The sequence below is a fragment of the Dermochelys coriacea genome, chromosome 11 (genome assembly GCF_009764565.3).
Source record: "Dermochelys coriacea isolate rDerCor1 chromosome 11, rDerCor1.pri.v4, whole genome shotgun sequence".
Taxonomy (NCBI): Eukaryota; Metazoa; Chordata; order Testudines; family Dermochelyidae; genus Dermochelys; species Dermochelys coriacea.
In genome coordinates, this window is record NC_050078.2 from 65,378,982 (window position 1) to 65,405,782 (window position 26,801).

Here is a 26,801-nt window from a genome sequence, read left to right on the forward strand (position 1 = left end):
TACCCCAATGGCTGCTAATATCGGTGCTTGGTAAATCCATTTGATAGCGCCGGCACTGAGCTCCCAGCATCTGTGATATCAACAAATACCTAGAGTTAAACTAATGACAACAGCAATAAACAATCAAAGATGGGTTTTGTTTTGTTTTTAGTTTTGTTTTTTCCCCATTGGCTAGAATGGGTCATGCTCATTTTGGAGGCGTGTAGAAGAATGGGCCATCAATTTAGGTCAGTCAAAAGAAACAGTCAGCACTAAGCTATCTGTCTATGAAAAGACCAACAAAACCGGCCGCATCATCACCCTCAAAACAATGACACTCCCTTCCCCCACTGGGACTAATTGCCTCCATTGCTGGCACTCGCAGAGTGAAATGACAAGGAGACTGGAAGCTCTAGTCAAGGGCTGATCCCGCTGGGGCACAGTTGAGACCCTCTGAGAAGACAACGTGGGTAACTTCCACTGCTGCAGTAGTGGTTGCACAAAAGGCGTCATTCGCCAGTGCTGTCAAGACAACAGCTTTCATGAACATTGACTGGAAACATGGTTTTTAACCAGGAAAAGGATCCTGGCTAATAGATAAATGACGGAGAGTGGAAGTGAAAACAAGACTTACCAATACAACCCAAATGGCCATATTAGACAAACATGCAGGGCTTTGACGACTAATGATGAGGGTACAGGGAATCAGAGTTTGTCTCTACAAAAACATAAGCCAAAATGATGTGATCCTTTACCTCCTGCTGCATGTTTTCATTATATAAACGTAGGTATTACAGCTGTTTAGTTACTCTAAAGCAATGTACATACTTTATCACAAATGCTACAGTTGGGTCAGCTATAGCTGTAATCAGTTAACGATAGAGGCCGTGACACTACTTGCTAAATGCAGATACTATTGGTTTTACAGGTATAACATGTCAGTTTAGGGATAAGTTGTGAAGCTTTTTTTCCTGCCGGGGCATGCTTACGCACACACATTGGCCCATTGACTTCAATGGGTCCCTGGTATGACTAAGTGCTCATCAGGCTGAGTTAGGTTCACACAGTTAGCCTGTGGTTAGTAAATAATGCATATGAATTGCAAAGTACTGGTGCATCCTTTTACAAGTAGTTGAGCCTGGAATGGCAAGCCTTAAGCAACATCAGGCCTTGTTTTAGGGATATTTTATGAGCGCACTTCCTGCTGAATGGGCATATGTGTTGTCTGAACATCACAATCATTTTCTGTCTTACTCTATATGAGACTCTTAGCCATTCAGGCTTGTCAACAGAGCCTTCTGCTCTCTAAAGGACTTATTTTCTTCCTGTTGTTGACAAAATAAATGTCTGCAATTTCATACCCACACAGACATGAAAGAACGTCAACTGACTGTCATGCTGGACACTGTGTTTCAGCCCTGTAGAAAAAGCAATGTTTTAGTATGAATCTACATTGCATATAAAGGGTCAAATGCTAACCAAACAAACCCAAAATGCATCATTTGCATGGCTATTTTTCAGCTGGAGTAACAGACTTCTTAATTGGTAGTGGCTAGCACAGCTGAAATGCCTTTGAACTCTCATCAGAGTGCCACTCCATCAGTAATTACATTGTCTATCTGATGCCCATGGCTGTCATATCGGAGCAGCTCAGACTAATACATTTTTCCTCAAAACAGCTCACTGAGGCAGGGAAGTGCTATTATCCACATTTCCTGGATGGTGAACTGAAGCCCCAAAGAGACTGACTGTTCCACCGTCACACAGAACGTCAATAGCAAAGCAGGGACTTGAATCCAGGTCTCCCCACTTCTTGGGTAGGGGCTTCACCCTTGGAGCAGAGCTTCAACTAGTGTCAATCTGTGTTGAACCACTGACTTCAATGGAGTAATGCTGATTTGCATCACCTGCTGGTCAGCCCATACATCGGTGATCAGCTTGCAAAATAGATATTTGATAAGAATGGGATTTTCAATTAAAAAAAAGCCAGAAGAGTGGGAACTGGCTGGAGGCTATTTGCTGCTCATAGTGGGGAGTTAAACACCAGTAGCATTCCTTCTACTGTATGTATGTACACAGCTTACGTGGACTACATTATATTCTTTAATAGATTGTTTCTTTCTGTACCGAATGCAGCTCTCTTGAAAGGAGTCAGACTGACAGCCCTAGAGCCTGAAGTCACCGACTTCACAGTATGAGCGACAGCCTACTGCTAGTGGAAGCTGGTTCCTTTTGAGTGCTGTTGAATGACCTCTGTGAAGCCAGTTGATGGTCTCCATCCAATTTCAAGTTGGCAGATGCCCATATCACAAAAACCACCTGAGCAATCGACATCTTCACTGGTAGACTCAGCAGCGAGGTCAAGAACTGACTTACCGATTGGCGTGGGGGAGTTCCCTCAGTTCAGAGTTTAATCATGGTGATGTGACAAGGCAAGGATCCTTGAACTGTAACAGCCCAAACACCCCAGTTTGATAAAGGCCTTTCAGTCTCTGGGGCTGTCAATCTGGCAATTAAGCATGTTGCAGAATAGGTTATGTTCTGATGGCAAATTTGTGCAATACCCATGAATGATAAGAAATCAGGCAAGAATATATGGCATGTAACAGACAAACAGCGTTGCAGTTTTTATTAATAAGATATTGTACTTGATTTCTTCTGGCCACTTACTCCACCGGGAAAGTATGTTTATTTTACAAAGGAAGCAAATTTGAATGTTTGAATTTAGACAAACTAAAAAAAAAATAATCAAAAATCGATACACAGATTTAAAGACCAGAAGGGATCATTATGATCTAGTCTGACCTTCTGCATTACATAGCCCAGAGAATTTCACCCAGTGAGTTCTGCATCAAGACCATAAATTCTATTCAAATTACAGGACATCTTTTAGAAGTACATCCAGGCCCAGCTCCTAAAAAGGAGTTAGGGACCTAATTCCCTTTTAAATCAATGGGAGTTAGGTACCTAAATACCTTTAAGGATCTGGGCTCCAGTCCTGATTTAATGAATTAAAGTGATGGAGAATCAACCTCATCCTTAAATTGTTCCAATGGCTAATTACCCTCACTGTTAAAAATTTGCACCTTATTTTTAGTCTGAATTTTGAGGGTGATTTTCTCCTTTCTGACAGACAGACAGAGGTAGAGGGAATGCGCACACAAGCCACAGTGATAGGTGCCAATAGTTTTGATTTTCCATACATTTAGGATGAGTGGATATACTTTGTTACACTAAGCTATATTACATGATGGAAAAGAAATATATAATATTGTACTGTTAATTAGAGCTGGGTGATAAATGGTTTTCCCATCCGAGGAAAACTTTTGAGATTTTGAATGTTTTTCCCACCCTGACTCAGAATTAAAAGTCAAAATCTTGAAAATGTTTGCTAACCAACAATCACAAAATCAACCATTCAATCAGTTTGGATGCATCAAATAGTTCAGTTTCAAAAAAGTTTTTTTTTTAAATTTTAACTCTTTTTAAAACTACACTAAGCTTAACTTTTGAAACAAAGTCATTTTGAACTAAAACCTGGAATTTTTCTTTTAAAAAGTATCAAAACAGGTCATTGTGACAACTTTGAATTTTTTTCAAAACAAGACATTTGTCAAAACCGACTTCTTTCTGTGAACTGTTTGGTTTAGATGAATCAGCATTTTCTGATGAAAAGCCATTTTATTGACAAAAATCCCATCCTGCTCTTCCATTAGCACCGCGTAATGCTCTCCATTTCATACCAATGGACTTCACTGATGATGATTTTTCAATATAAGTAATACCTGGAAGACTCCAAACTGGAAGAGAATAACACAAGGCCCAATCAAGTTGGCATTTTTTCAAAGAGATATTATTAAGGGTACAAGAGTAAACTATCCCACTGTGTAGGAAAGATAGGAAGTATGGCAAGTGACCACTCTCACTTAACCAAGAGATCTTCAATGATCTGAAACTCAAAAAAGAGTCCTATAAAAAGTGGAAACTATGTCAAATTACAAAGGATGAATATAAACAAACAATTCAAGCATGTAGGGACAAAATTAGAAAGGCCAAGGCACAAAGTGAGATCAAACTAGCTAGAGACATAAAAGGGTAACAAGAAAACATTCTATAAATATATTAGAAGCAAGCGGAAGACCAAAGAAAGAGTAGACCCATTACTCAATGGGGGGTGGGAGGGGAGAGACAATAAAAGAAAATGTGGAAATGGCAGAAGTACTAAATAACTTTTTTGTTTCAGTTTTCACCAAAAAGGTTAGTAGCGATTGGACATCTAACATAATGAATGCCAGTGAAAATGAGAGAGGCTTTAAAGCTAAAATAGGGAAAGAACAAGTTAAAAATTACTTAGACAAGTTAGATGTCTTCAAGTCAGCAGGGCCTGATGAAATACATCTTAGAATACACAAGGAGCTGACTGAGGAGATCTCGGAGCCATTTCAGATTATCTTCAAAAACTCATGGAAGATTGGAGAGATTCCAGAGGCCTGGAAGAGGGCAAATATAGTGTCAATCTATAAAAAAGGGGAATAAAGATAACCTGGAAAATTTCAGACCCATTAGCTTAACTTCAGTACCCAGAAAGATAGTGGCTCAAATAATCAAGTAATCAAGTTGCAAACACCCAGAAGATAATAAGATGACAAGTAACAGTCAACAGGGATTTGTCAAGAGCAAATCGTGTCAAACCAACCTAATAGCTTTCTTTAACAAGCCTTGTAGATTGGGGGTGGAGGTGGGGAAGCAGTAGATGTGGTATATCTTGACTTTAGTAAGGCATTTGATACTGTCTCGCATGACCTTCTCATAAACAAACTAAGGAAATACAGCCTAGACAGAGCTACTATAAGTTGGGTGCAAAACTGATTGGAAAACCATTCCCAGAGAGTAGTTATCAGTGGTTCACAGTCATGCTGGAAAAACATATTGAGTGGGGTTCCACAAGAATTGGTCCTGGGTCCAGTTCTGTTTAATATCTTCATCAATGATATAGATAATGGCATAAAGAGTACACTTATAAAGTTTGTGGATGATACCAACCTGGGAGGGGTTGCAAGTGCTTTGGAGGATAGGATTAAAATTCAAAATGATCTGGACGAACTGGAGAAATGATCTGAACTAAATAGAATGCAATTCAATAAGGACAAATGCAAAGTACTCCACTTAGGAAGGAACAATCAATTGCTCATAAACAAAATGGGAAATGACTGCCTAGGAAGGAGTACTGCAGAAAGGGATCTGGAGGTCATAATGGATCACAAGCTAAATATGAGTCAATAGTGTAACACCATTGCAAAAAAAGCGAACATCATTCTGGGATGATCATTAGTGGGAGTGTTGGAAGCAAGACACGAGAAGTAATTCTTCCGCTCTATTCCGGACTGATTACGGCTCAGCTGGAGTACTGTGTCCAGTTCTGGATCTTACATTTCAGGAAAAATGTGGACAAACTGGAGAAAGTCCAGAGGAGAGCCACAAAAGTTATTAAAGGTCTAGAAAACATCACCAAGGAGGAAAGATTGAAAAAATTGGGTTTGTTTAGTCTGGAAAAGAGAAGACAGAGCGAACATGGTAACATTTTTCAAGTACTGGTAACAGTTTTCAAAAGGTTGTTACAAGGAGGAGGGGGGAAAAACTGTTCTCCTTAACCCCTGAGGATAGGACAAGAAGTTTAAATTGCAGCAAAGGAAGTTTAGGTTTGACAGGAAATTTTTCCTAAGAACTGTCAGGGTGTTTAAGCACTGGAACAAACTGCCTAGGGAAGTTGTAGAATCTCCATCATTGGAGGTTTTTAAGAACAGGTTAGACAACTAGACCATCCCTGACAGGTGTTTATTACATAGTCCTGCCTTGAGTTCAAGGGACCGGACTAGATTACCTACTGAGGTCCCTTCCAGCCCTACACTTCTAGGATTCTGTGCTCCCTAGCTCTGCAAGCAGAGGGGAATCTATGGGTGTGAATCTTCCCCTTAAGTGAGCATACAATGGCAGGGGACCTGTGCACAGTCAATGGAAAGGCCCAGCTCAGTTGCATTCTCTGTGCTCAGTAGAGTGCATGAACCATTCCCTTGCTACTCCTCCATAGGCACACAGTGCCTCAAAGTGGCAAGAAGGAGTTGGAGCCATGCTGTTCTATGGCCCATAGGGGTATCAGCTGCTATCCCATAAAGATGTGTGGTACAGGCATGTTCCTTCTACATGTTAGGGAGCTATTTAAGGTGTAATGTGCTTTGGGGCAGCACAGTCTGCCCAACCCTTTCCTATTGTTTGAGCCGTGCAGGTCATATAATTATTATTTATGAATCAAAAATATTTCATTGATGCTAATAACTCATAAAAACATTAACAGGAACTCTCAGCGCTGATCTTGTTTGATTAAAGAAACAGATTCTTTCCATGTCATTGCAAAGTGACAATACATACTGCATGAAACAAGCTTCCAGAAACATGATTCTGTCTCATCCATCTGTAGGCATCCAACAGAGCTCTTCTCTAATCTGATTGTGACTCATCAGACCATTACAGTTGGACAATTTTCATTAGCAATTACCGGAAAGTAAACTACTGCCAGAAAAATAAACACTTACCATGACCATAACAGCAATAAAATGAAAAGAACCCTTGTTAATTTACGAGTCTGGCTAATTTGCTCAAACCAGGGTGGATTGATTTAAATCAAAGCAATTTAAAATGACTGATTTAATTAGCAAGCAGGAAACCTTGATTTACGTAATTGGTTTTAATCATATTTTGCATTTGTACTTTTCAGTTATTTTCATTAATTTTTGGTAGTTGGTAAACATTAAAACATGTTATTTGCAACTAAATGTAGCCGTTACGTTAAATTTGTCGCCTCTTTTTGCTAACCAGCAGGATATACAATATCTACACATATTTATTGAAGCAATTATATAGCTTAATTTATTCAGATTCTTAGTTTTTCTATTTTTTATCCGTTAGAAAATGGTGAATGATGCATCTCTTACTTACTAGAAGATTAATTTTTATTTATGATCTGTGTCAAGTTTTAATTGGATGGAAATTAAAAATCTGATAAAAATGCACAAAAGCATTTTTTTGTTAAATAAAACCACCTTAAATGTGTTGGATACATCAGAAAACGTTTGTAAAAACATGTTTTGCATTTAAAACTAACTGCTTTTATTAAACAAAGGTGGTATTATCCATAGTTAATTAATTGAACAGATTGTTTCTGGTCACCATGTCCTTCCTGATTCTAGTACTAGTAGATCTCTCTCCCACACCTTCTTTTTTATTCATAGATTGCTGGAGTAAACAAGCTTTCTTGCTTTTTCAACTGGTTTCTTAACTTTGAATGAACTAGTCATTGAACTGAATTAGATGCATAAACTGAAATGGAGAAATATTCTCTTTGCACTGGCAGAAAGGGCTACTGCTGTCAAAAGCCAGGTTAGCACTTTAAACACACACTTGTTTCAAGTGCTTAGCCAGTGAGTTCAAGCAGTTCAGGGTTTGACTTTCTTAAAACCTTGGCAGCAAACTTGTACTGCTTAAAAGTTTTTGTATTTAATTATAATAGATTAGAATAAGTTTAGGCCTTAACATAGATTGTCAATTTCAAATTTCAATGTAAATAGGTTTATTTTTAAAAATAAACCAGGATTTAAATGTTAAAAATCAGATTTTTTTTGAAGTATCACCAATTTGTATTCACCTTGTCTCCAACTGACTTGATAATAGGATATGGGGTTCTTTGTACTAGGGCTTGTCTATATGGAGAGTTAGTGCACAGCAAGTTAGGGTCTAAATTGACAGCACACTCGCCTTCTATCACTAACTGGCCCTGGGAACCCTGCTACCACACACAAAAAGCTCCCTAGTGCCCTCTGACGTGACTGCATTTACTGCAAAGAAGCAGGGTCCGCATGGTGATCTAGTGTGCAGAAAGCTAGTGTGCAGTAGATTTACACCCCAACTTGCTGTGCATTAACTCACCACATAGACAAGCCCTTAGCTTTTGCTTCCAGAGTCTTCCCACTTCACAAGAGACATGAGTTAGTAAAAGATCTCAGTCCATATTTCCTTCCAGGAATGCTGCCTTCCTAAACAAGGAATATGGAAACCTTCACTGTGCTGAGTATTCTCCCTCTTCATTCTTTGCTTAACAAACAAACTCTGTTAGGCAGCATTGTTTGAATCACAGCCAGTCTGACTCACAGAACAATAGGGTTAGAAGGGACCGCAAGGACCATATGGCTATTGACCCTATGAGTCCCTCAATATCCACAGGCAAAGTGTTCACCATCTGTAATGAGAATTGTTACCATGTCTGACAAACTCACTACACATCACACCCTTTTGTCATAATATTTATCTAAAGTGCATCTTGTAAGCTACCATATGAAAACTAGTGACACTCTGGTCATTAATATCTTGTGTGATATATGTACAGTGAGCATATAAAGAGTTATGCAGGTGTGCTGAAAACGCGTTACTAAAATATGTTGAGTCCAAGCAATCCAAGTAGAGATGATAAGCAGGTTTGTCCTAGAAAAAGGAAGGTATATTGACCAATCCACCAGCATCAAGCTTTGCAAGCCAGTAGATAATGCATTTGCCTCTGTGGTAAACAGAGTGATCAAGCTAACAGGCAAAGGAGACAACAGTATGGCCTCATTACAATCAAAAGACATTTGCATCTAAGGTAAATAGAGTAATCAAACCAGCAGGAAAAGGGCCCCAGCTTGCTGGAAAACAAACAAGCATGACTGGAGTCTGAACCCTAGGCTCTGAAAGCAAAGACAACGATCTTGAGGGAATATAAGGAGAAGCAAAAAGACATTCTGGTTATCCATCCACTTAAGGGACCAAGAGACCTGTGCTCTTTGAATCTGTGAAAGATGGAACCCCACAGCCATGTGGGTTGAGGATGATAAGAACTGACTCAGTGAGAAATTGCCTGAAACCCAGATTGTAATCTGCTACGTAGTAGACACTGGAAAGCACATTTTATTTTTGTTTTATTTGTAACCACTGTCTGTTTCTGTTATCCTTGGTTACTATCACTTAAATTATGGTTCTTTATTAATAAACCTTTGTTTGGTTTTAGCATAAAATCATCTCAGTGCGGTGTATTAAAGTGCAGGTCCTCTGCTAAATTAACAGGCGGATGTGTGCACTGTCTCTTTGGAGGCAGTGGACTTGGTAATTTGTGTGAGTGTCCAATGTTAGGGGCTGGATACTGCTCTTCCGGGGGTGTGGGAGGGGTATTGGGAACTAGAGAGTGACCTGCAATGCCAGGCTGAGACTGTCAGAGTCTCGAGGAGTTTGCTGGGGAGGTGCTGACCCACAGTTTAAGCTCCTGTAAAGTTTTCTCTTCCTGAGGCAGAGGGTAATACAGTGGCTTACAGTTCTGGACACCCTGACAAAGCATCCCAATGGCCAACTTCAGTGATATTGAAGCAAGGAAATTCTGATGAGAAGGGTGCCATCTGTTAATGAAGACTGGACTGCCAAATTCAAAGCACATTCAAATAAAATCTCTGGCTCAAGTAAATCCAGGGATAACATAGGACACTCTGGGCCAGATGCTGATCTCCACTGAATGGGTGTACATCTTGAATAACTCCATCATCAGAGTGACTCCACGAATACATCAGTGCTACAGGGATCACAGTCTCTCCTTTCTTTGTAAAAGAACTATCAAGCTATCTGTGGAAATTGACACAACTTTAAATATCCGCCAGTGGAGAATTACTAGGTTTAGTTTTGTTTTTTTAACAGGAGTCAGAGCTACTTGCTAACAGTTTTGAGTGGATGAAGTGATTGCTGTGAGTCAGGATGTGGGAGACAGAAACTTTCAGCTACTCAATCTAGTATTTACTGGAAAAAAAATGTTCCTCTATCAGCCTAGCAAGAAAAGATAAATGGTGACATCCTGGGTGAAAAGGCTGCTGGTAGTGAACGACACTTCAAAAGAACCTGCAAAAGCATCCTCTGCCAAAGATCAAAATGGAATGACCGACATTGTTCCGCCCAATGAATGCTACTATGAGCAAACTGAGCAACTGACAGAAAAGTTGGTACCTTCCTTTAGTTTTCTTTCATTCAAAATAATAGAGCACATGGGCTGATCAACATTTTTTTCAATTTCACTGAAATTTCAAATTTTGAAATTAAAAAAAAACTGAGTTGGACAAACTTCTGAATTTGAAAAAGAAACCTGGTGAAATGCTTCTCTTTCCCCTCCCCCCATTATCTCTATATAGCACCACGATGGGGTAAAGAATCTGTAAGGAAAGTTCCCGTATGTGTAGAGTAATTTGCTATAGTTGTGCCAAAGCATGAGAGATGTTTGGAGAAGTCAAAGGGTCGTCATTCACACTGGAGTGCAGAGTTCTGTGAATGTTCAGCCGAATGCTGCGGCTGAATAGACCACCTCTGATTTTTGTGCTGCATGCACAGAGAAAAGACCAGAAGTATTTAATGGAGGTTTACAAGCTCTCCTTGTTTTCCTAAGAAGAACACCATCATTGGTTGACCATATCTATCCCAAAAGACTGGAAATTCAAAGGTTAAGAACCTAAGAACAGCCATACTGGGTCAGACCAAAGGTTCATCTAGCCCAGTATCCTGTCTTCCGACAGTGGCCAATGCCAGGTGCCCCAGAGGGAAAGAACAGAACAGATAAGCATCAAGTGATCCATCCCCTGTTGCTCATTCCCAGCTTCTGGCAAACAGAAGGTTCTGAGCATCTGTACGTCCTGCTGCCAGCAGTCGGAGAGGTGAGTGCTTGAGCACCTTTGAAAATATATCAACAGGTGCATGATATAATTCATAAAAAAACCACAGTTCCAACTGAAGAGCAGGCGGCTGAACAAGCAGATCACTTATTTTAGGTGTCTAAATATGGGCTTCGAAGAATCCAGGTTTCAATATTTTTGGCCCAATACTCCTAGGCAGAAGCTCTATTAGTGGAATATACCAATAAATCCAGTCATGGAATTCAATAAAATAAATACGCCAGGACAAATCAGAGATTTGTGAAGGCTCCTCCAGAGAGGAGCATGCAAATTAGATGCTCACTTGCACATGCACAAAATCTGGTCTGATTCGGGGACTGAAGATCAGGCCCTATATGTCTTTGGAATATTGTACTCTGTGACAGCTGGGTCCATAATTCAGGTTTCAAAGGCTTGTTTTCTTTTCACCTTGATGTTTTGCATGAAGGAAAGTGGCAGGGGGAGGCATAAGCAGGGGTTCAGAATGCACCCCCAGAAACTGCAGCCAGGCCATGGCACATGGGGTGACACCGCCACTTGGTTTGGTGACTCATGCTGTGCCCTTGTAAAGCAGCAGCCCTCTAGTGGTCAAGACTGAAGATAACACTTGCAATTGCCGGGAGGAACGGGAACAATGGCTTCTTTATAAGCTTTTCACATCAAAGCTTCATACACACCTTCTACATTAAAGGAGCCGCTACCCTTTGTTTCCTGTAGAGGTACAGCTGTCTCTCCTTGGCACTGATGTTTTTCATTAGTCACCTCAGATTTCACTGCTTTCTTCCTTACCACAGACTTTAAGTGCAATGAATCTCATCACACAATGGAAAGAGAGTTCTGAGATGGGTTTTTTATTTTTTGTATGTTTTATTGTAAAACCAGAGTTCCACTGTTGATTTGCAGGGGGATTTTTATATGTCCTTTAAGGTTCCTCAGTTAAAACCCCCATCCTGGTCTGGCTGCTTGGCCCTGGTGTGGATGCACAAGGAAAAGATGCAGGGCACCTTTCCCACAGCTCTGGTCCCCATGTCCATGAGCCAGCCACCATGTATCTGAGGAGCACATGCACAGCTCCCCTTCCAGGATGCCCACAGATGCTAGCTGCCTCCCGGGGAGAAGGGTATGCAGAATTTAGGGATGTGGTCCTACTGCCATTACTGTGCACCAGCTAGCAGAGCTAAGTGGGAACGGGGTGTGTGTGAGATGTTATGTTTTCTCTAGGGGTGGCGTAGTTACCATGCCATGTATGCTGCCTGAAAACCCCTTTCCTGGGGACTTCAGCTACAGTACAGCCTTTTCACACCACCTAGCTCTATATGCAGCACTCTTCATTTCAATGAAGGCATAACACAGCAGCTTCCGGCGTACACATTTTCAGACCAAATTCTGCGTTTCCCTGGACTCATGCTCAGAGCATCTGAGGAGAGGGTGAGAAAAAGGTGGCTGTAAGCCACCTTTCCAAACTGCTTATCCTGGAGAGATCCCTGAAGGGCACGGATCAGCTAAAATGTCATGTGTTCTGCTCCTAGCCCTGTTACACCATTCTGAGACTGCCAGCAGCAAATATCTCCAAGGACAGGGGATGGGACACTAGATGGGGAGGGCTCCAAGTTACTACAGAGAATTCGTTCCCAGGTGTCTGGCTGGTGGGTCTTGCTCAGTGTCCAATTTATCACCGTATTTGGGGTCAGGAAGGAATTTCCCCTGGATCAGATTGGCAGAGACCCTGGATTTTTTGCCTGTCCCTGCAGCATGGGTCACTTGCAGGTTTAAACTATGTAAATGGTAACTTGAAGTCTTTAAATCAAGATCTGAGGACTTCAGTAACTCAGCCAGAGGTTAGGGATTTATTAAAGGAGTGGACGGGTGAGGTTCTGTGGCCTGAAAGTCAGACTAAATGATCGTGATAGTCCCTTCTGGCCTTAAAGTCTATGAGTCCCTACCTTTCCCTGCCCCAACATACCGCCTACACAGGGGGGAGGGGACAGTGGGTGGCATATGGCTAGCGCTGTTCACTTCATACTACTCAGAGGATTGTTTTACATTCAGGGAATCAGTGATGCCCCTTTAGGTCAACACAAAGCAGCTGAACTACAGTCAAGAATCTGGCCCAATATCTCAACAAGAAACTTGGGAGTGGAGCCAGACATTCACTGTCCCCTATCACTAGGGTGACCAGATGTCCAGTTTTTAAAGGGACAGTCCCGTATTTCAGCCCTCGTGCAGGTGTTCCTACTTTTTCTTAAAAATGGGCAAATTGTCCTGTATTTTCTGTCTCCCCTGTTACTGGCTGGTCCTGGTGCTGGCTGGATCCCTGCTCGCCAGCCGCCCGCCTACCTCTGGCCAGGAGGAGCCTAGCCCTGCGTGTGGCAAAGCCCCCCACAGAGTTGGCATGGGGTAACCTCTCAACCACTCAGCTAAGCTCTGGAGTGGCGGGGGGGATGAAGGGGGAAAGCGATTTCCAGGCTGTTCACACCCTGACCCTGCAGGCTCCACAGCAGCCCCCCCGGGAAGGGGCTTAGCACCCTCTTCTTCTCCCCTGCTGCCTGCCTCCCTGCCCTGGGCCCTGCCTCCAAGGGGCGCAGAGCTGCTCTGTCCCCTAGGCACCCTGCCTTGCTGAGCCACCTCTCTGGATGGGTTCGCTGAAGCCCCTGCAGTCAGGTTCTCTGGGCCCTGGTGCACAATGCATCCTTAGGGCTTAACCCCTTCCTGCCGGTGCTGTAGCTGTGGGACAGGAGGCAGCTGGATTATGTCAGTGGCCAGCAGCAGCCTGGAGGTATTAGATGCCTTTCAACACTGTCCAGGTAGGAAGGGACAAGCAGCTTCCAGCCACGGGGAGAGGGGGGAGGGAGAGAGAGCTAGGTGACCCTGCATGCCCCCCACGTATTGCCTTGGGACAATGCAGTGCAAGGTACCAGGAGAGGTGGGTGCGTCCAGCCAGGCATGGAGATCAGAGAGTGCCAGACAGGGAGCATGGGGTCGGTCAGCCAAACACCCCTACCCCCCATCCCCATCCCCGTGTGAGAGAGATGTGTGTGTCATCTCTCCCCATCTGAACCCTAAAGCCTTAATGAGAAGAAGGTAAATAAAAAGAATCTAACTACCCAGTATTTCTTTTTAAGAGGGGGCTCAGTCAACTTGATGTTAATTTGAACATTTGTACTGCATAGTTCTTTGAATTACCTTGAATATGAGTAATTTTACCAGTGCCCTGTATTCAGCATAGGAAAATATGGTCACTCTACCTGTCACTCACGAGGAGCAGATATTTGTCTGAATACACAACGTGCCTTTCTTCTAGGACATGAACAAAGCATTGTCCAGCCCAGCTCAGTATATATTTGTGGGTAGTGAAAGTGATGCATGGTAGTAAATTGCTTTGAACCATTCCTACTGCCTGACAAAGTTTTGAACTATCGACATGCAGCAAAGCAAATCCTCAGCAATTATTACACAGACAAAAGTAAAGCTCTGAGAGGAAAGAATAATTTTCTGCACATTTTGACGCAGAGTGCAAGAGCCTGGAATAAGGTCATAGATATTGTTTAGTAGTTGCTCCTATGATTCATCATTTCAGCTGAATCCAAGGGCAAGTGTTGGTGCCAGGTTGTCCACTTAATAGCCATTTGTTTGAGGTTGGAATTGTTACTGTTAGATCACCGCTGGCTTTATCATTGGGACACAAGAATAGTGAAGACAGACAATTAGAGTCAAGGAAGTGCACTGATTTTGGAGCTTTTGCTTTCGAAGTTTTCTTTGCTATGATGCACTCGGGGACCTTGATGAGGAGCAAGGCTGAGGAAGAGGGGAGCTTATGGAAGACATTGGGGCTCTGCAGCAGGATACACAAGGGATTTTACCTGTCGACCCTGACAGCTACCCATGGGACTGATCTACAGGCATGGAAAGCCCCGCATTGACTTCAATGGACTTTGGATCAGGCCCCTTTGAGTCACAGCCTTATTAAACACATGGAAAACTCCCATGCAAATAGTGTCTTCATAACCTTTGAGAGAAGGTTGCTACACCACATGGCCGGAAAGGAGCAGCTACGTCGCTCCACACCCCCACCTCCATTCACTAGTTCTCATTGTCAAGTTCCACCACCCACAACTACGTCTCTCCAGCCTTCAGCTGGAACAACCCAACCTGCATCTTTAAATCAATACACGAGCTCGTCTATGCAGGACTTCAATTCCAACATTTCTATATTTAAAAAAATCACCGGCAACATAGATCGCTGATTCCTCCGTTACCCTAAAAATTACAGAGAAACCAAGCTTCCTGCTCCAGTTTGCAGTCTGACACCGTACCTCACTTACTCATACCAGTATGAACCTAGTGATACACAATGTAAACAACAAAACACAATCAACACATAACCAATAAGAAAGGGGCAGAATGTCCGGGTGCTCACTGGTTGTTCAGGATGGAGGCATATGCAGATGTGTGGGCTGTGGGTGATGAAAGGGTAGCTGAGGGGAATTGAAATTCATGAATGACATGCACATGGAGTGTTGAATGACTTTTCTTAGCTCCTTGTTTGTTGTGAAGGGACTTTCAAAAACACTCAGCATCCCCTGCTCCTGTTGACCTCAGTGGCAGCCAGGAGGCCCATGCTGAGTGCATTTGAAAAGCCCACCCTAGATGTCTGACTCTTGTCTGTCGACAGAGTCTGGGAGGACGAAATGTAAATTCTCTTATTTGCACTTATTGCTAACGGTACGTGCAAACCTTTGGATGTGTCTAGAAGCCAGCTTGGGGCCCCTTTTTAGAAAATGGGCAATACTGGATATGGAGCATGTGTGTGTGTATATATATACACACACACACAAAATATCAATATATACAATATGTACTGGTGATACCCCTGCACTAAACTATGGTACCGTGTGATAAATCACATTTATCATACAATTTTCATTTTCTCACTTGCCCTCTCCCCACTAGTCCCTCAGTACCACCTACTTTTAACATTTCAAACATCTGAGCAGCTTCAGCTACTATTCGTTTACAGAAACAACCTGTCAGGAGAGTTCCTCCCCTTCCCCTCAAATATAAAATTTCTACTTCCAAAATTTCACTGGCTTGATATGTCTGCCAATCAGTAATCAATCCTGATTAATGGCAGATCCAATAGCTTATGAAGCATGAGATCTAGGAAAAGCAGTTGTTTGAACACTGGCTAACCCAATATTCGGTCTCATTGAGTGTAAACTGTATATAACAGAAAAAGAGCCAGAGTGGAAACAAAGCACCGTTTTTCAGTGCTCTAGCTGCATGCCTAGCAATTTTATTGCCCATTATCTAAATGCCATGTCTGATTTTAAACCCTTTAGAAATACAATAGAAACAGGTTAATAATCACAGCGAGGATCTCCACAGCAATGAGTTATCAGACCAATAGGAATTATTTGCTTTGGGCATTTAACTTACTATCGGACCTTCGGGAAATGAGAAAGAAAAGATCTCTGTGTTGGGCTTTAGCCCATTATCATCTCTCAGCTTTGCCACACAGAAAGTAAAGAAGGAAAAGTAGGGTTATGCAGGCCATTAGTCTCTTCGGTACCTGTGGAGCCACGCTGAGACACAGCAGCAAATAAACTGGCCCATTGTTTTTATCATCACTTTTCTTCTCTTTTACATTAAGGTTTCCACCATCGACCCCGACACTCTGATGGTGCATCTGTCTTTTGCTGTTTAAAATGACACTTTGTTTGCAGGTAAGAATGGGAGCACGTGATCTGCGGTACATGCAGGAATGGAGAGATGAAAACAAATTTGACTGCTTTCCATAAACAGATCGCTCAAAGCGCCTTCTGCATCTTTGCTGCTTACCTTGCATCTGCCACCGTTGCACGGACCACTGCCCAGGCTACTACAAAGACAGCCGGAAAACCTACAATTATGAAAAGTTAATTGGTTACTGTTCAGAGTAGGTTCATTTGGAAGAATGATGGCATGGGTGAGAAAATTACCTTTTATTTGCACCTTAAGGGAAAGTAAAATAACTACTTGTAAAAGAATCCCGAAGGCAATGAAGTTCTTATTATTAATAAACTATGAGCTGTGAAGAAGCAGTATTCAATGTGAGCATGAAAGACCAAATTCTAAAAAAAAAAAAGGTCGATGGGATGGGACTGAGGTCAGAATTTGCACGCAAATTCTAGATAGAGCTGAAAGTTTGGAAAACACCCATTCTACACACAACTTTTGGGGCTAGATTCTTGGATGGTGTAATTCAGTGGCTTCATTTACATCAGCTGAGGATCGGTGTCTTTGCCTCCCCTGTTTCTTATACACCATGAACCAGAGGACGAAGTGATTATGAGTCATGGAGCCTTTATCTCTATAGGATACAGGAACTCAGCCCAGCTTGGAAATGATTTAAAGTTTGACAGTCATTGATTGGTGTACATGAAATGAATCGGGTAGCCTCAAGCCAGTTCCAAAGGAACAAAAAGCACTAAACAAAAGCCAGAATCACAGCTGGCAACTTTGGGCTGTTTCAGGCCAAGGCCATGGAACATATGGGCGGGAAGCATGAATTATTCTTTCCCTTGAAAAGCTAGTCAAAGAAAGGATTGAGGCAAAGTGGCAGGACAGGGATATTTGCACTGTTTCTGCCCACAAGGGAACCTATTGGCTGGACAGAGGACTTCAGTCTCCTGCAATGTTTTCCTGGCACACGTCTCAGATTGAGTATTTAAAATGCAGCACCACTCATGGGTTGTGTGATACAAATATAGGGTCTGGGTTTGTTCTCACTGAGGACAGTGGGAGTTTTGCCACTGGCTTCAATGAAGTAGATGCAAAGGTTTCCAGTCATCAGTCTCTAACCTCCCCTGTGAGAGTGAGAGTATTTGTGGTGGAATCAAAGCTACTAACCTTTCCCATTTGAAAACAGACATTTATGTGCAAAGTGAGCTACTCCCTTGGGGGGAGATTTACCATAGTGCAGAGGGCTGGTCCACAGTTCATGGATTTGATGAAGCTTGTCCGCAGAGCGGACAGATGTGGCCTACTCCTAAGGAAACGATGTCGAAATGGTGCTGGTGGTTTCGGGCAGGATTGTTGCCCTTTCAGGATGTTTGTTTTTGGTAACAATTTTCTTAACATAGGAAACCTCTAGATGACAGTTATTGAAAACACTATTGACCTTACTTTGGCCAAATACATTAGTGGCCTGAGCTAAAGCCAATGGGAGTCTTTCCATTGACTTCAATAGGCTTTAGGCTAAGGCCTAAACAACCAATAGCAGCAAGAACTTTCTGTGAATTACCATTTGAGCACCAACAGATTAGAGCATCTGATGCTGACATTCCTCTTTAAGAGATGAATAGAGAGTTTTAGAAAGCTGACAGCACTTTCAGGCTATACTTGCTCAAGAAGTTGTGATTTCTGAGATGCACCATGCAATGCAACCCTCAATACTGACAAAGGTTCAGGTGAGCTACCATTTGCTTCCTCCATTCAAGTTAATGGAAATAGCATTGTGTGTTCCTGTGATCCTGCAACTCTGAATTTGATTTTGCCATATGGGGAAAGCTGGTGATAAAGTACTGAATTAAAGTGAAAAAAAAAAAAGACAAAGCCTTATGTTTATACTTGAAATGGAAGAGCCATCTCTTTGCACAAGCATCATTGCTCTCTACAATGTCTTCTAGTGTCATGACTAGTCTCATTTTAAAACACTCAAATGCTGAGTCTTCATAAGAGCTGAACAAACAATTGAACTTTTGCTGTTTGTGAATTCTCTTAGAACAGACTTAGATTCCTACTAATTTGTACCTTATTCAAAATATGGTTCATGAGGACATATCTCAGTCTATGGAGTGCTCTCAAACTATTCTCTGCCTCTCTTGCTTTGGAGATATGCCATTTGTGTTGTGCACTCTTCACTTATATCCCCTGGTATTACATACTAGGAAGCCACAATTCCTACTCTGCTCCAAGCTGGCTCTAGGGAGACAGTAATTTACCCTTGGTCTACACCAATAGTAAATTACCACCTCTGGGGAGCTGGCTTAGGTGTATTGTGTGTTGTGGGGGCAGAGCCAATTCCCTGCCACTCTCCATCTGTTCCATCTGGTATGTAGTGAACTTCTCCCCAACATCTGAACTCAAGGACTAATCTGCCCCCCTTTTGTCTACACACAAATTGCACTAACCCAAAATTTGGACTCAGGGTCCCAGGACCCCAGAGAGGTGAAGTGTCCAAGCCTGAGTCAAGCTAGGACCCAGGATTCGAGCCCTATTGCTTTGCACTGTAGAAACAGCCCCAAAGGACTTGTGCTCTGGGATTTTGCCAAAAGTGCCCCACAATTCCATGGGCTGACTTTGTCCTCTGGACAGTCAAATGTGGTGGACAGTTAAGTTTGCCCACACTGCACCACAAACAAAGGGCTAGAACAGCCACATTTTGGGAGGGTGAGAGGATGCCTGGGACATGGGTGGCTGGACTCAGGTTCGGACAATGCAGTGTAGATGCTGGAGCCCCAGGTTGGGACCCAGGATTCAAAAATTCCTAACCTGGGGTTACAAACGAGTGTTGATGCTCAACCCCTAGGTTAATAAACCCCAGGCCTGCTAACTCATGTTCTACTAACTCTGGGCTACAGTACAGTGTAGACATTCCCTTAGGCACACAAAATCATTAGCAAGCTGGGAAGACAGGGATCTAAGCGAAAATCCCAGATACGACCATTGCCAGCCAGGACGAAGTGTATGTGAGGATCTAGACTTTGAGAGTGAGCCAAATGCACCATGACACCTGTATGTCAACATCCATGAACTTTGAGATCCTGATTCAGACTTTTGCAACTGTGTCCTTCCTGTTCAGGAGAGCCTCTGTGGAAGAGAGGATTCTGGCTGATTGCATTTGGTTACGTCAGGACCTGTAGGGTTTACTAAGGGTGCCCTGGAAACAGCAGAGCTATTCAAAAGTATATAGAAGTCTTGCTGCTTGTTCCGGGGGCAGGTTTTTCCAACAGTTAAAATGTATTCACCCTACCTGATGTCCACAACATCTAGGAAGGGACTATGGGGCAGGGAAATGATAGACTGCAACAGATGAAAGAAATAGAGAAACAACAATGAAGAGGAAAGAGCAGGGAAGAAAGGAAGGTGTTAATGTCAGATTAGAGAAGGGTATTAGAGAATGAAAGAAACTATGATTAATTCTTTACTTAAAAACATTATTTATTCATTATTTGTATTACTGTAGCCCCCACGAGCCCTAATCCTAGTCTTGTGCTAGGTGCTGTACAAACAACACAAAGAGGCTACCTCCCTACCCCAAAGAGCTTAATAATCTAACTGGAAAGTATAAGATAAAAGACAAAAGGACCCAATCATCAGCTCGTGTCAACTAGTAAAGCTCCAGTGAAGTCAATGAAGCTACAACCCTTTACAGCGGAGGACCTACCCGGTCCCTTTTGGCACCAAAACAGTATTAAAATTCCCCAGGTGCAAGGGAAGCTCAATGTGCTTCAGTGTCCAAGTGCTTTTTATTTATGTCTTCCTCAAAGTCAGCTGCAGCTTCTGGCTGTCACAAGGTGCTTTATCCACTTTTATAATTAATAGTAACTGGGACATATATGGCAATTTCCTCCCATACCCTTGAAACACCTAATGAAATTAAGCTTAAGTATCTTTCAGGTCCATTTCATTAAATGAAAAGTTTATGTATTATTGTAGGATTGTATGTAACCTCTCTAAGGAGGTGTTGACATATGACCCTATTTCATGTATAATTTAGCTTGCTATGAAGTTAGTGACACTGCAGGGCCTAATATTGATAGCTTTATTCAATTGGGACATGCTAGGGGGCAAAAAGGAGAATCAAGTAATTGGGTTATTCAGCTTTGCTCTGGTTAAGGCCTACTCTATTAGTGTGAGAAGCTTGACTTTGTCATCCTAAAGTGAGAAGGTGAAAGAGTAACTGTGTTTGATTGGGGCGATTGAGACAGGAAGGCAAAGGGTTAACTGTAGAAGTTCTCATGTGCAGTTCTAGTCAGGAATGGCCGAAGGGCTGTGTGCCTATCAATATTTAAGGGGGGGTACCTCCTACTCTTGTTAATGACAAAGTTTTAGCACTCAAAGGCTCTGCATACAACTCAAAGGCTATAAGCACTTGAATTGGGTGGTAATAGTGGACAACTTTATTTGAATGATAATCACAATATATTACTAATTACATAGGTATATATAATTATTTAAAAGAAGGAACCTCTGCTTATCAGACAATAATGGAAGCTTAGTTATTCACAGGTTTGAGAGGCTGCGTAGCTATGTATTTTGTAAGCCATGGAAAAGGGCCACTGGCTGTAATGGAAGTAAAATGGTTTATGTAAAATGTGTACTTTACCTGGGATTTTCCCCACACACACTACAAATCTGTTTGCCTTTAATCATTAAAAGACAAATAATCATAAAGATATTATTTAATTAGTTTATCAAGTTTAAAGTTAAAGGCATTAATTAATTGTTTCTGTGCCTTTCTCTTGTAATTCAGGTGTAATCTTCAGCTAGAAAGCTGACAGGAGGGAACAGTGAAATGTGGCTTAAAACTCTTTGGTCAGCTGCCACTATGTTGATGTACGCAACTGGAAATGAGTTCCTCGGTAGTTTTATCTGTGTCTATTAAAAAGGGAAGCAAATTGCTTTTAACTTACATTTGACTGAACAGAATTAAAATTGGTTCCCCATAAATCAGTCTCAAAATCATTATTTTAAATTTACATAATGTATCAAACAACAGCAATTAACAGTCTTTATTGTTGCAGAACATCTAATTTAGTACCCTTTAGATGTATTAACAGCAAAGAGTCCTATGGCACCTTATAGACTAACAGACGTATTAGAGCATAAGCTTTCGTGGGTGAATACCCACTTTGCCACTTTTACAGATCCAGACTAACACGGCTACCCTTCTGATACTTAGATGTATTAGTAATTTATGAAGTTCAGTATCTCTTTAAACAAAACAATATATTTTACATTTGCATCAAGCAAAGTAGTAAGTAAAGGTAGAGAGAAAACAAACCCCACTCACTACCCCTGTGACCTGAAAGTATGACAGGGGAGAAAGTTAAAAAAAAATACAGCGATAAAACCCTTTGGTAAATTAAAGTATGGAGAGAGAGAGAGAGAAAGAAAGAAAAAAGATGTGTGTGTGTGTGTGTGTGTGTGTGTGATATATACATATCACAGCATGTTTGCATTGGCCAAGCCACAAACCTTGTTGGGTTCAAATTTTTATTATTCATCAATATATTTTTAATTTGACTAACCTGTTGGAATCGAGCCGCCCAGATCTTGGCTCTCCTCCAGTACTCTCCTTTCCCTTACGGGAAGTGGGAGATCTTCCCCTCGCGGACCTCTTGGGCTTCTTGGCTGGGACCAGGGAGGGGGATCGGTGCTGCCCCGTACACTCCATCAGGAGTGCCCTGAGATGGATGTCTCTCTCCTTTTTCGTTCTGGGTTTGAACAATTTACAGATGCGACATTTGTCGCTTATGTGCTCTTCTCCTAGACACCTTAAACAGCTAATGTGTGGGTCACTGATGGGCATGGGCCACTTACAATGATCGCATTGTTTAAAGCCTGGGGATCAGGGCATGCCCTGTCCCTAGGCTGAGTCCCGTCTGGGACCAACTAATTAGAACTAATACTAAGGGTAAATACTAAATTATATACAACTATTTTACAAAGAAACATTCGTGAAACACACTGAACTAAGCGAAAGCTAGCCGATGCAGCAGAAGTTCCAGCACTGTCACTAGCAGCAAGAAGGAACTGAGGGTGGGGGGCGCTGGTGGCAGCCCTTATACCGCACCAGACAGGCACCACTCCAGATGGTGCCAGAGTGGTCCCCTACGGATACTGCTAAGGGAAAAAATTCCGGCACTGGTGCATGTGATGAGCACACACACCTAATATGGAATGGATATGAGCAAACACTCAAAGAACATGGGGTTGGTGACTGTAGATCTGGACCTGATCTTGAGTGCTCCACCTTGGATTAGCCTGTGATTGATATGCTATGGTGCCTGGGCTGGTTAATTATAGTTTGGTTCAGCTAATTAAAGCTGGGCAGCAACCCCACAATCTGCTGCACTGGCAAAGAGATGACCCCAGGGTGCATGATATCATGCTCTCACACATTTCTGGGTCAGTTCTGTACTGATCTCTCAAAAAGACCTAGTTTTGAATCTAAGAATTTTATAAAAGGAAACTGGTCATTTATGGATCCCCTCTCTCTCAGCGGTAAAAGCCTTTTCCTTAAAGACCAATACTGCTTCCAACACAGTCAAGGTGCCAAGGCTCTGGAAGAACAGGTTCTCTCTTGCTTGGGACTCCCAACAAGGACAGAATTCGACCAAGAAAGCCACTTTGGGGGAAAGGTCTTTGAAATCCTTTACCACTGTTAGAAATTTACAGCAACAATTCCACATTGCACTCTACCCACGGTCATCTGGTGGAACAAACAAATCAAACCATCAAACTGATGTTAAGAAAACCAGTAAGTACCCATGGAAAAATTACAACATTTTAATTCCCATAATTTTAACGGCTCTTAGAGCAACCCCTGCATTTTCAACCAGTTGATGACCTTTCAAATCAATGACTAGACAAATCATGAAATTGCCAAAACATCAAATATGGCAAACCATTATCTTCCAAATAAAAGTAATTACAATGGATGAATACAATCAATTCTTGCATGATATGGATAATGACAAAAATGTGAGTAAGTTTTATCATGCTAGTCAATTAAAGTTGTATGAGGAAAAAGATCGGTCCCTGCAGGCATCAAGCAGCCCTGCAGCAGCCAGAGATAAATCCCAAATCATGGTTGGGGCTGCTCCTCCTAATCAACAATCTCAATAGGGTAAAAGAATAATTGGGATTATTAGGCGTTGCTATGGTTAGGACCTTTTTTATTCCTGGGAAGCTTGATTTAGTGATGCGAAGTCTGAGTTTTAACTAAAATAATACAGGCCTGAGAACTGAACCCCAGCTCCTGAATTATGAGCTCTCCTTCTGAGAGGTAAACAAGAGACCACAAGAGTACAGGTACTCTGCAGTATTGCAAAAGTAATTCTGCATTTAGGGGTTTGGGGGCATTTGTCAATATGATAACCAGGTAGGTAGGTAGTTAGATGACATATAGGAATTGTTAAGAAATTATTGATGATTATTAATATTAATTATTGGAAGATTAATTATGGATATCCAGAACACTACATATGGATGATGGACAAGTACAAACTTCATGGAAGGAGACTAGATATGTTTGTATAGCTGGATTGTTACATAAAAGAGGAGTATAAAAGATCTGGTCTAGTTCCCTAAATGTGGGTTCATCAGGTCCCCACAATGGTGTAAACTGAATCAGGACCAACTGTCTGATGTGCTTCACTGACTTCTTCATCTCCAGAAGGTTGTACATATGCAAGGTTACAAGGTTAGATTGCAAGGATGAACAATACAGGAAACCATTTTACTGAACTTAAATTATACTTGTATATATTAATTTATCTATGATTTCAATTACATTTGTTGTATTAACTAAACCTCAAAGTTTCTTTCTGTTTTTTAGCAATTTCATTTTCTTAATTAACTCTAAGCAGCTGTGTGAATAAATAACCTGTTATCTGTGACAAGTGTGTGTTGCAATAATCAATCAGGCTAAAGGGGAGATGTGATGTAAGGCCCAGATGATCAAAGGACCACACTGAATAATATGCCAAACAAGAATGGATTTTTGGACAATACATGTGAAGCGGATTTTCTGGGGAAAACACTAAGGAGAGGTAAATACTAATTCCCCACTTCTGGTAATGCAACCCCCCTGCCTTTTGAAGCTATGCCTGGAGGGGAGGACCTTTGTCTACTAATTATCTGTCCCTGAAATCTCAAGATCAAAATGTCCAAACCGTATAAAGGAAAGACTAGCCTTTTCCATGTGGGTGCGACTTCTGAGCGAAGGCTGTTATGAAACCATCACCACAGAAAAAAAAACCTTTGGTGGGGTCTGAAGGACTGACTCCCACCAGATCTCAAGATTGGAGTTGGGCTGATCTCTGGTATGCTTATTAGCTTGCCTGTAGGCTCTTTGATTGTTTTTAATTTGTTGTCTCTGTAATGCTTTCACCTTAAGAATAAATGTGCTTGCTTAGAAAGAACTGTGTGATCATTCATAACTGTTGGCAATTACAGCTGTTCATAGCCCCTAGAATGAAAGCAGTGTGAAGACGCTGGCCTGTTTAGGCAGTCTGGCCTGCTGGGAATATCAGTGTAGGCTTGGAACTATGCAGGCTGGAAACCCCCCGGTCATAGGAAGGAGAGAGATATGGGTCTCTACACAAGAAAGATGACAGCTAAGGAGCAGTGAGCCTAGAGTGGCTGCCCTTGGTAGACCAGCAAGGGGAAATACACAGTGCAGTAGCCCTGAACCGCGACACTAACCAAGACACAGATTAAGTGACTCCCTTCCTGTCACCACAAACACATATCCTAAGATCATACCATGAGCAAGTGTGTCTCAAGCCTGTTTTAGATGGACCAGCCCTAAAAAGACAACTGAGAATGGTGGGGTGGATGTGAATAATAAACCAAGAAAAGCAGCCAGGAGCCAAGCTCACAATCCACTCTAATGAAGCTAATAAATCACAGCACTGGAGGAATGTATGAACTCTATCACTTCAGATGACTCAGCACGCAGAGCTGCATTATTGCTCACATTACTACTAGAGCTAGGTGAACTTTTTCTACTGAAGCTTTTGCAGCAAAAAAAATTCAGATTCGGCAACATCAAAATGTTTTGCAAGTTCGTGTTGGCTTCCCCAAGTTAGAAAAAAAAACAAGTTGAAAAAACCCTGAAACAATTTTGTCAGCTCTTATTCTTTGTTCCCCTCTCCTGCCACACGCTATCAGCTGAGTAGCACAGGCTTGAAAAACATTTTAATGTTTCCTTGCTTTTTGATGCATATTATAAAGTGGGCTCCTTTCTGAATGATGCACTCCATTGAGTGTTTACTGTCTGCTGGAGGAGTATCCGCTGGAGAGTGGACTCGCTGAGGCCAGAGAAGAAAAGCGTTTAAATCACCAGCGCAGAATGAAACACTTCGCAGTGGAGTTCACCTTGGCCAGCTTGTCAAGAAAGGAATGGAAGCTCACTGCCGGGATGATAAATAGGCTGGGTCACCTGTCCAGTTTCATGAGGGAAAGTGGGAAAGGGGAAGCATGGAACGAACAAACTGCATTGATCTCAAAAAGAAAAGGAGAACTTGTGGCACCTTAGAGACTAATAAATTTATTTGAGCATAAGCTTTCGTGAGCTACAGCTCACTTCATCGGATGCATTTGGTGGAAAATACAGTGGGGAGATTTATATACACACAGCCCCTCCCTCCCCCCGCTGCTGGTGATGGCTCATCTTAAGTGATCACTCTCCTTATAGTGTGTATGATAAAACTCATTGTTTCATGTTCTCTGTGTGTGTATATAAATCTCCCCACTGCATTTTCCACCAAATGCATCCGATAAAGTGAGCTGTAGCTCACGAAAGCTTATGCTCAAATAAATTTGTTAGTCTCTAAGGTGCCACAAGTACTCCTTTTCTTTTTGCAAATACAGACTAACACGGCTGCTACTCTGAAACCTGTCATTGATCTCAAGTACTCCTACCATCCACTCACATAACTGTATATAATCCCTTGAGCACCACAGCTGGTGTGCATCAGGGAGCATGACCTTTTACCCTAACATTCACTGGGCTGTGCATAAATTTGAAAGGACTCTACAATGCACAGGAGTACGGCTACACACATGGCACTTCCGTGATCGCACGGTGAACACCGATAGGGCTGATTTATGCTGCAGCATAGCAGTTGATCAAACATGAAAGATAGGGAATATAATCAATTAACTAAAAATGGTGCCCTGGAATAAAGAGCTGAATAAAAATCTTTAGGGGTCTCATTTATACTAGCTTTACATAGATTGACCTCAGAGGCATTACTCCTCTTAGAACAGTGCAAGCAGGAG

The 26,801-nt window shown here is 42.0% G+C and overlaps 1 protein-coding gene across 2 annotated transcripts in view; it reads right to left on the bottom strand.

Moving 5' to 3' along the window:
* The window catches only part of PTH2R (parathyroid hormone 2 receptor), a 99,880-nt gene that overhangs the window by 17,303 nt on the left and 55,776 nt on the right, over positions 1-26,801 (bottom strand). For both annotated transcript variants that reach the window (XM_038421937.2, XM_038421938.2), the window contains 2 exons: positions 16,584-16,644; positions 4-70 (listed from right to left, as the gene is read on the bottom strand). In XM_038421937.2, the coding sequence (XP_038277865.1) occupies positions 4-70; positions 16,584-16,644 (128 nt within the window). The remainder of the gene's footprint in view (positions 1-3; positions 71-16,583; positions 16,645-26,801) is intronic.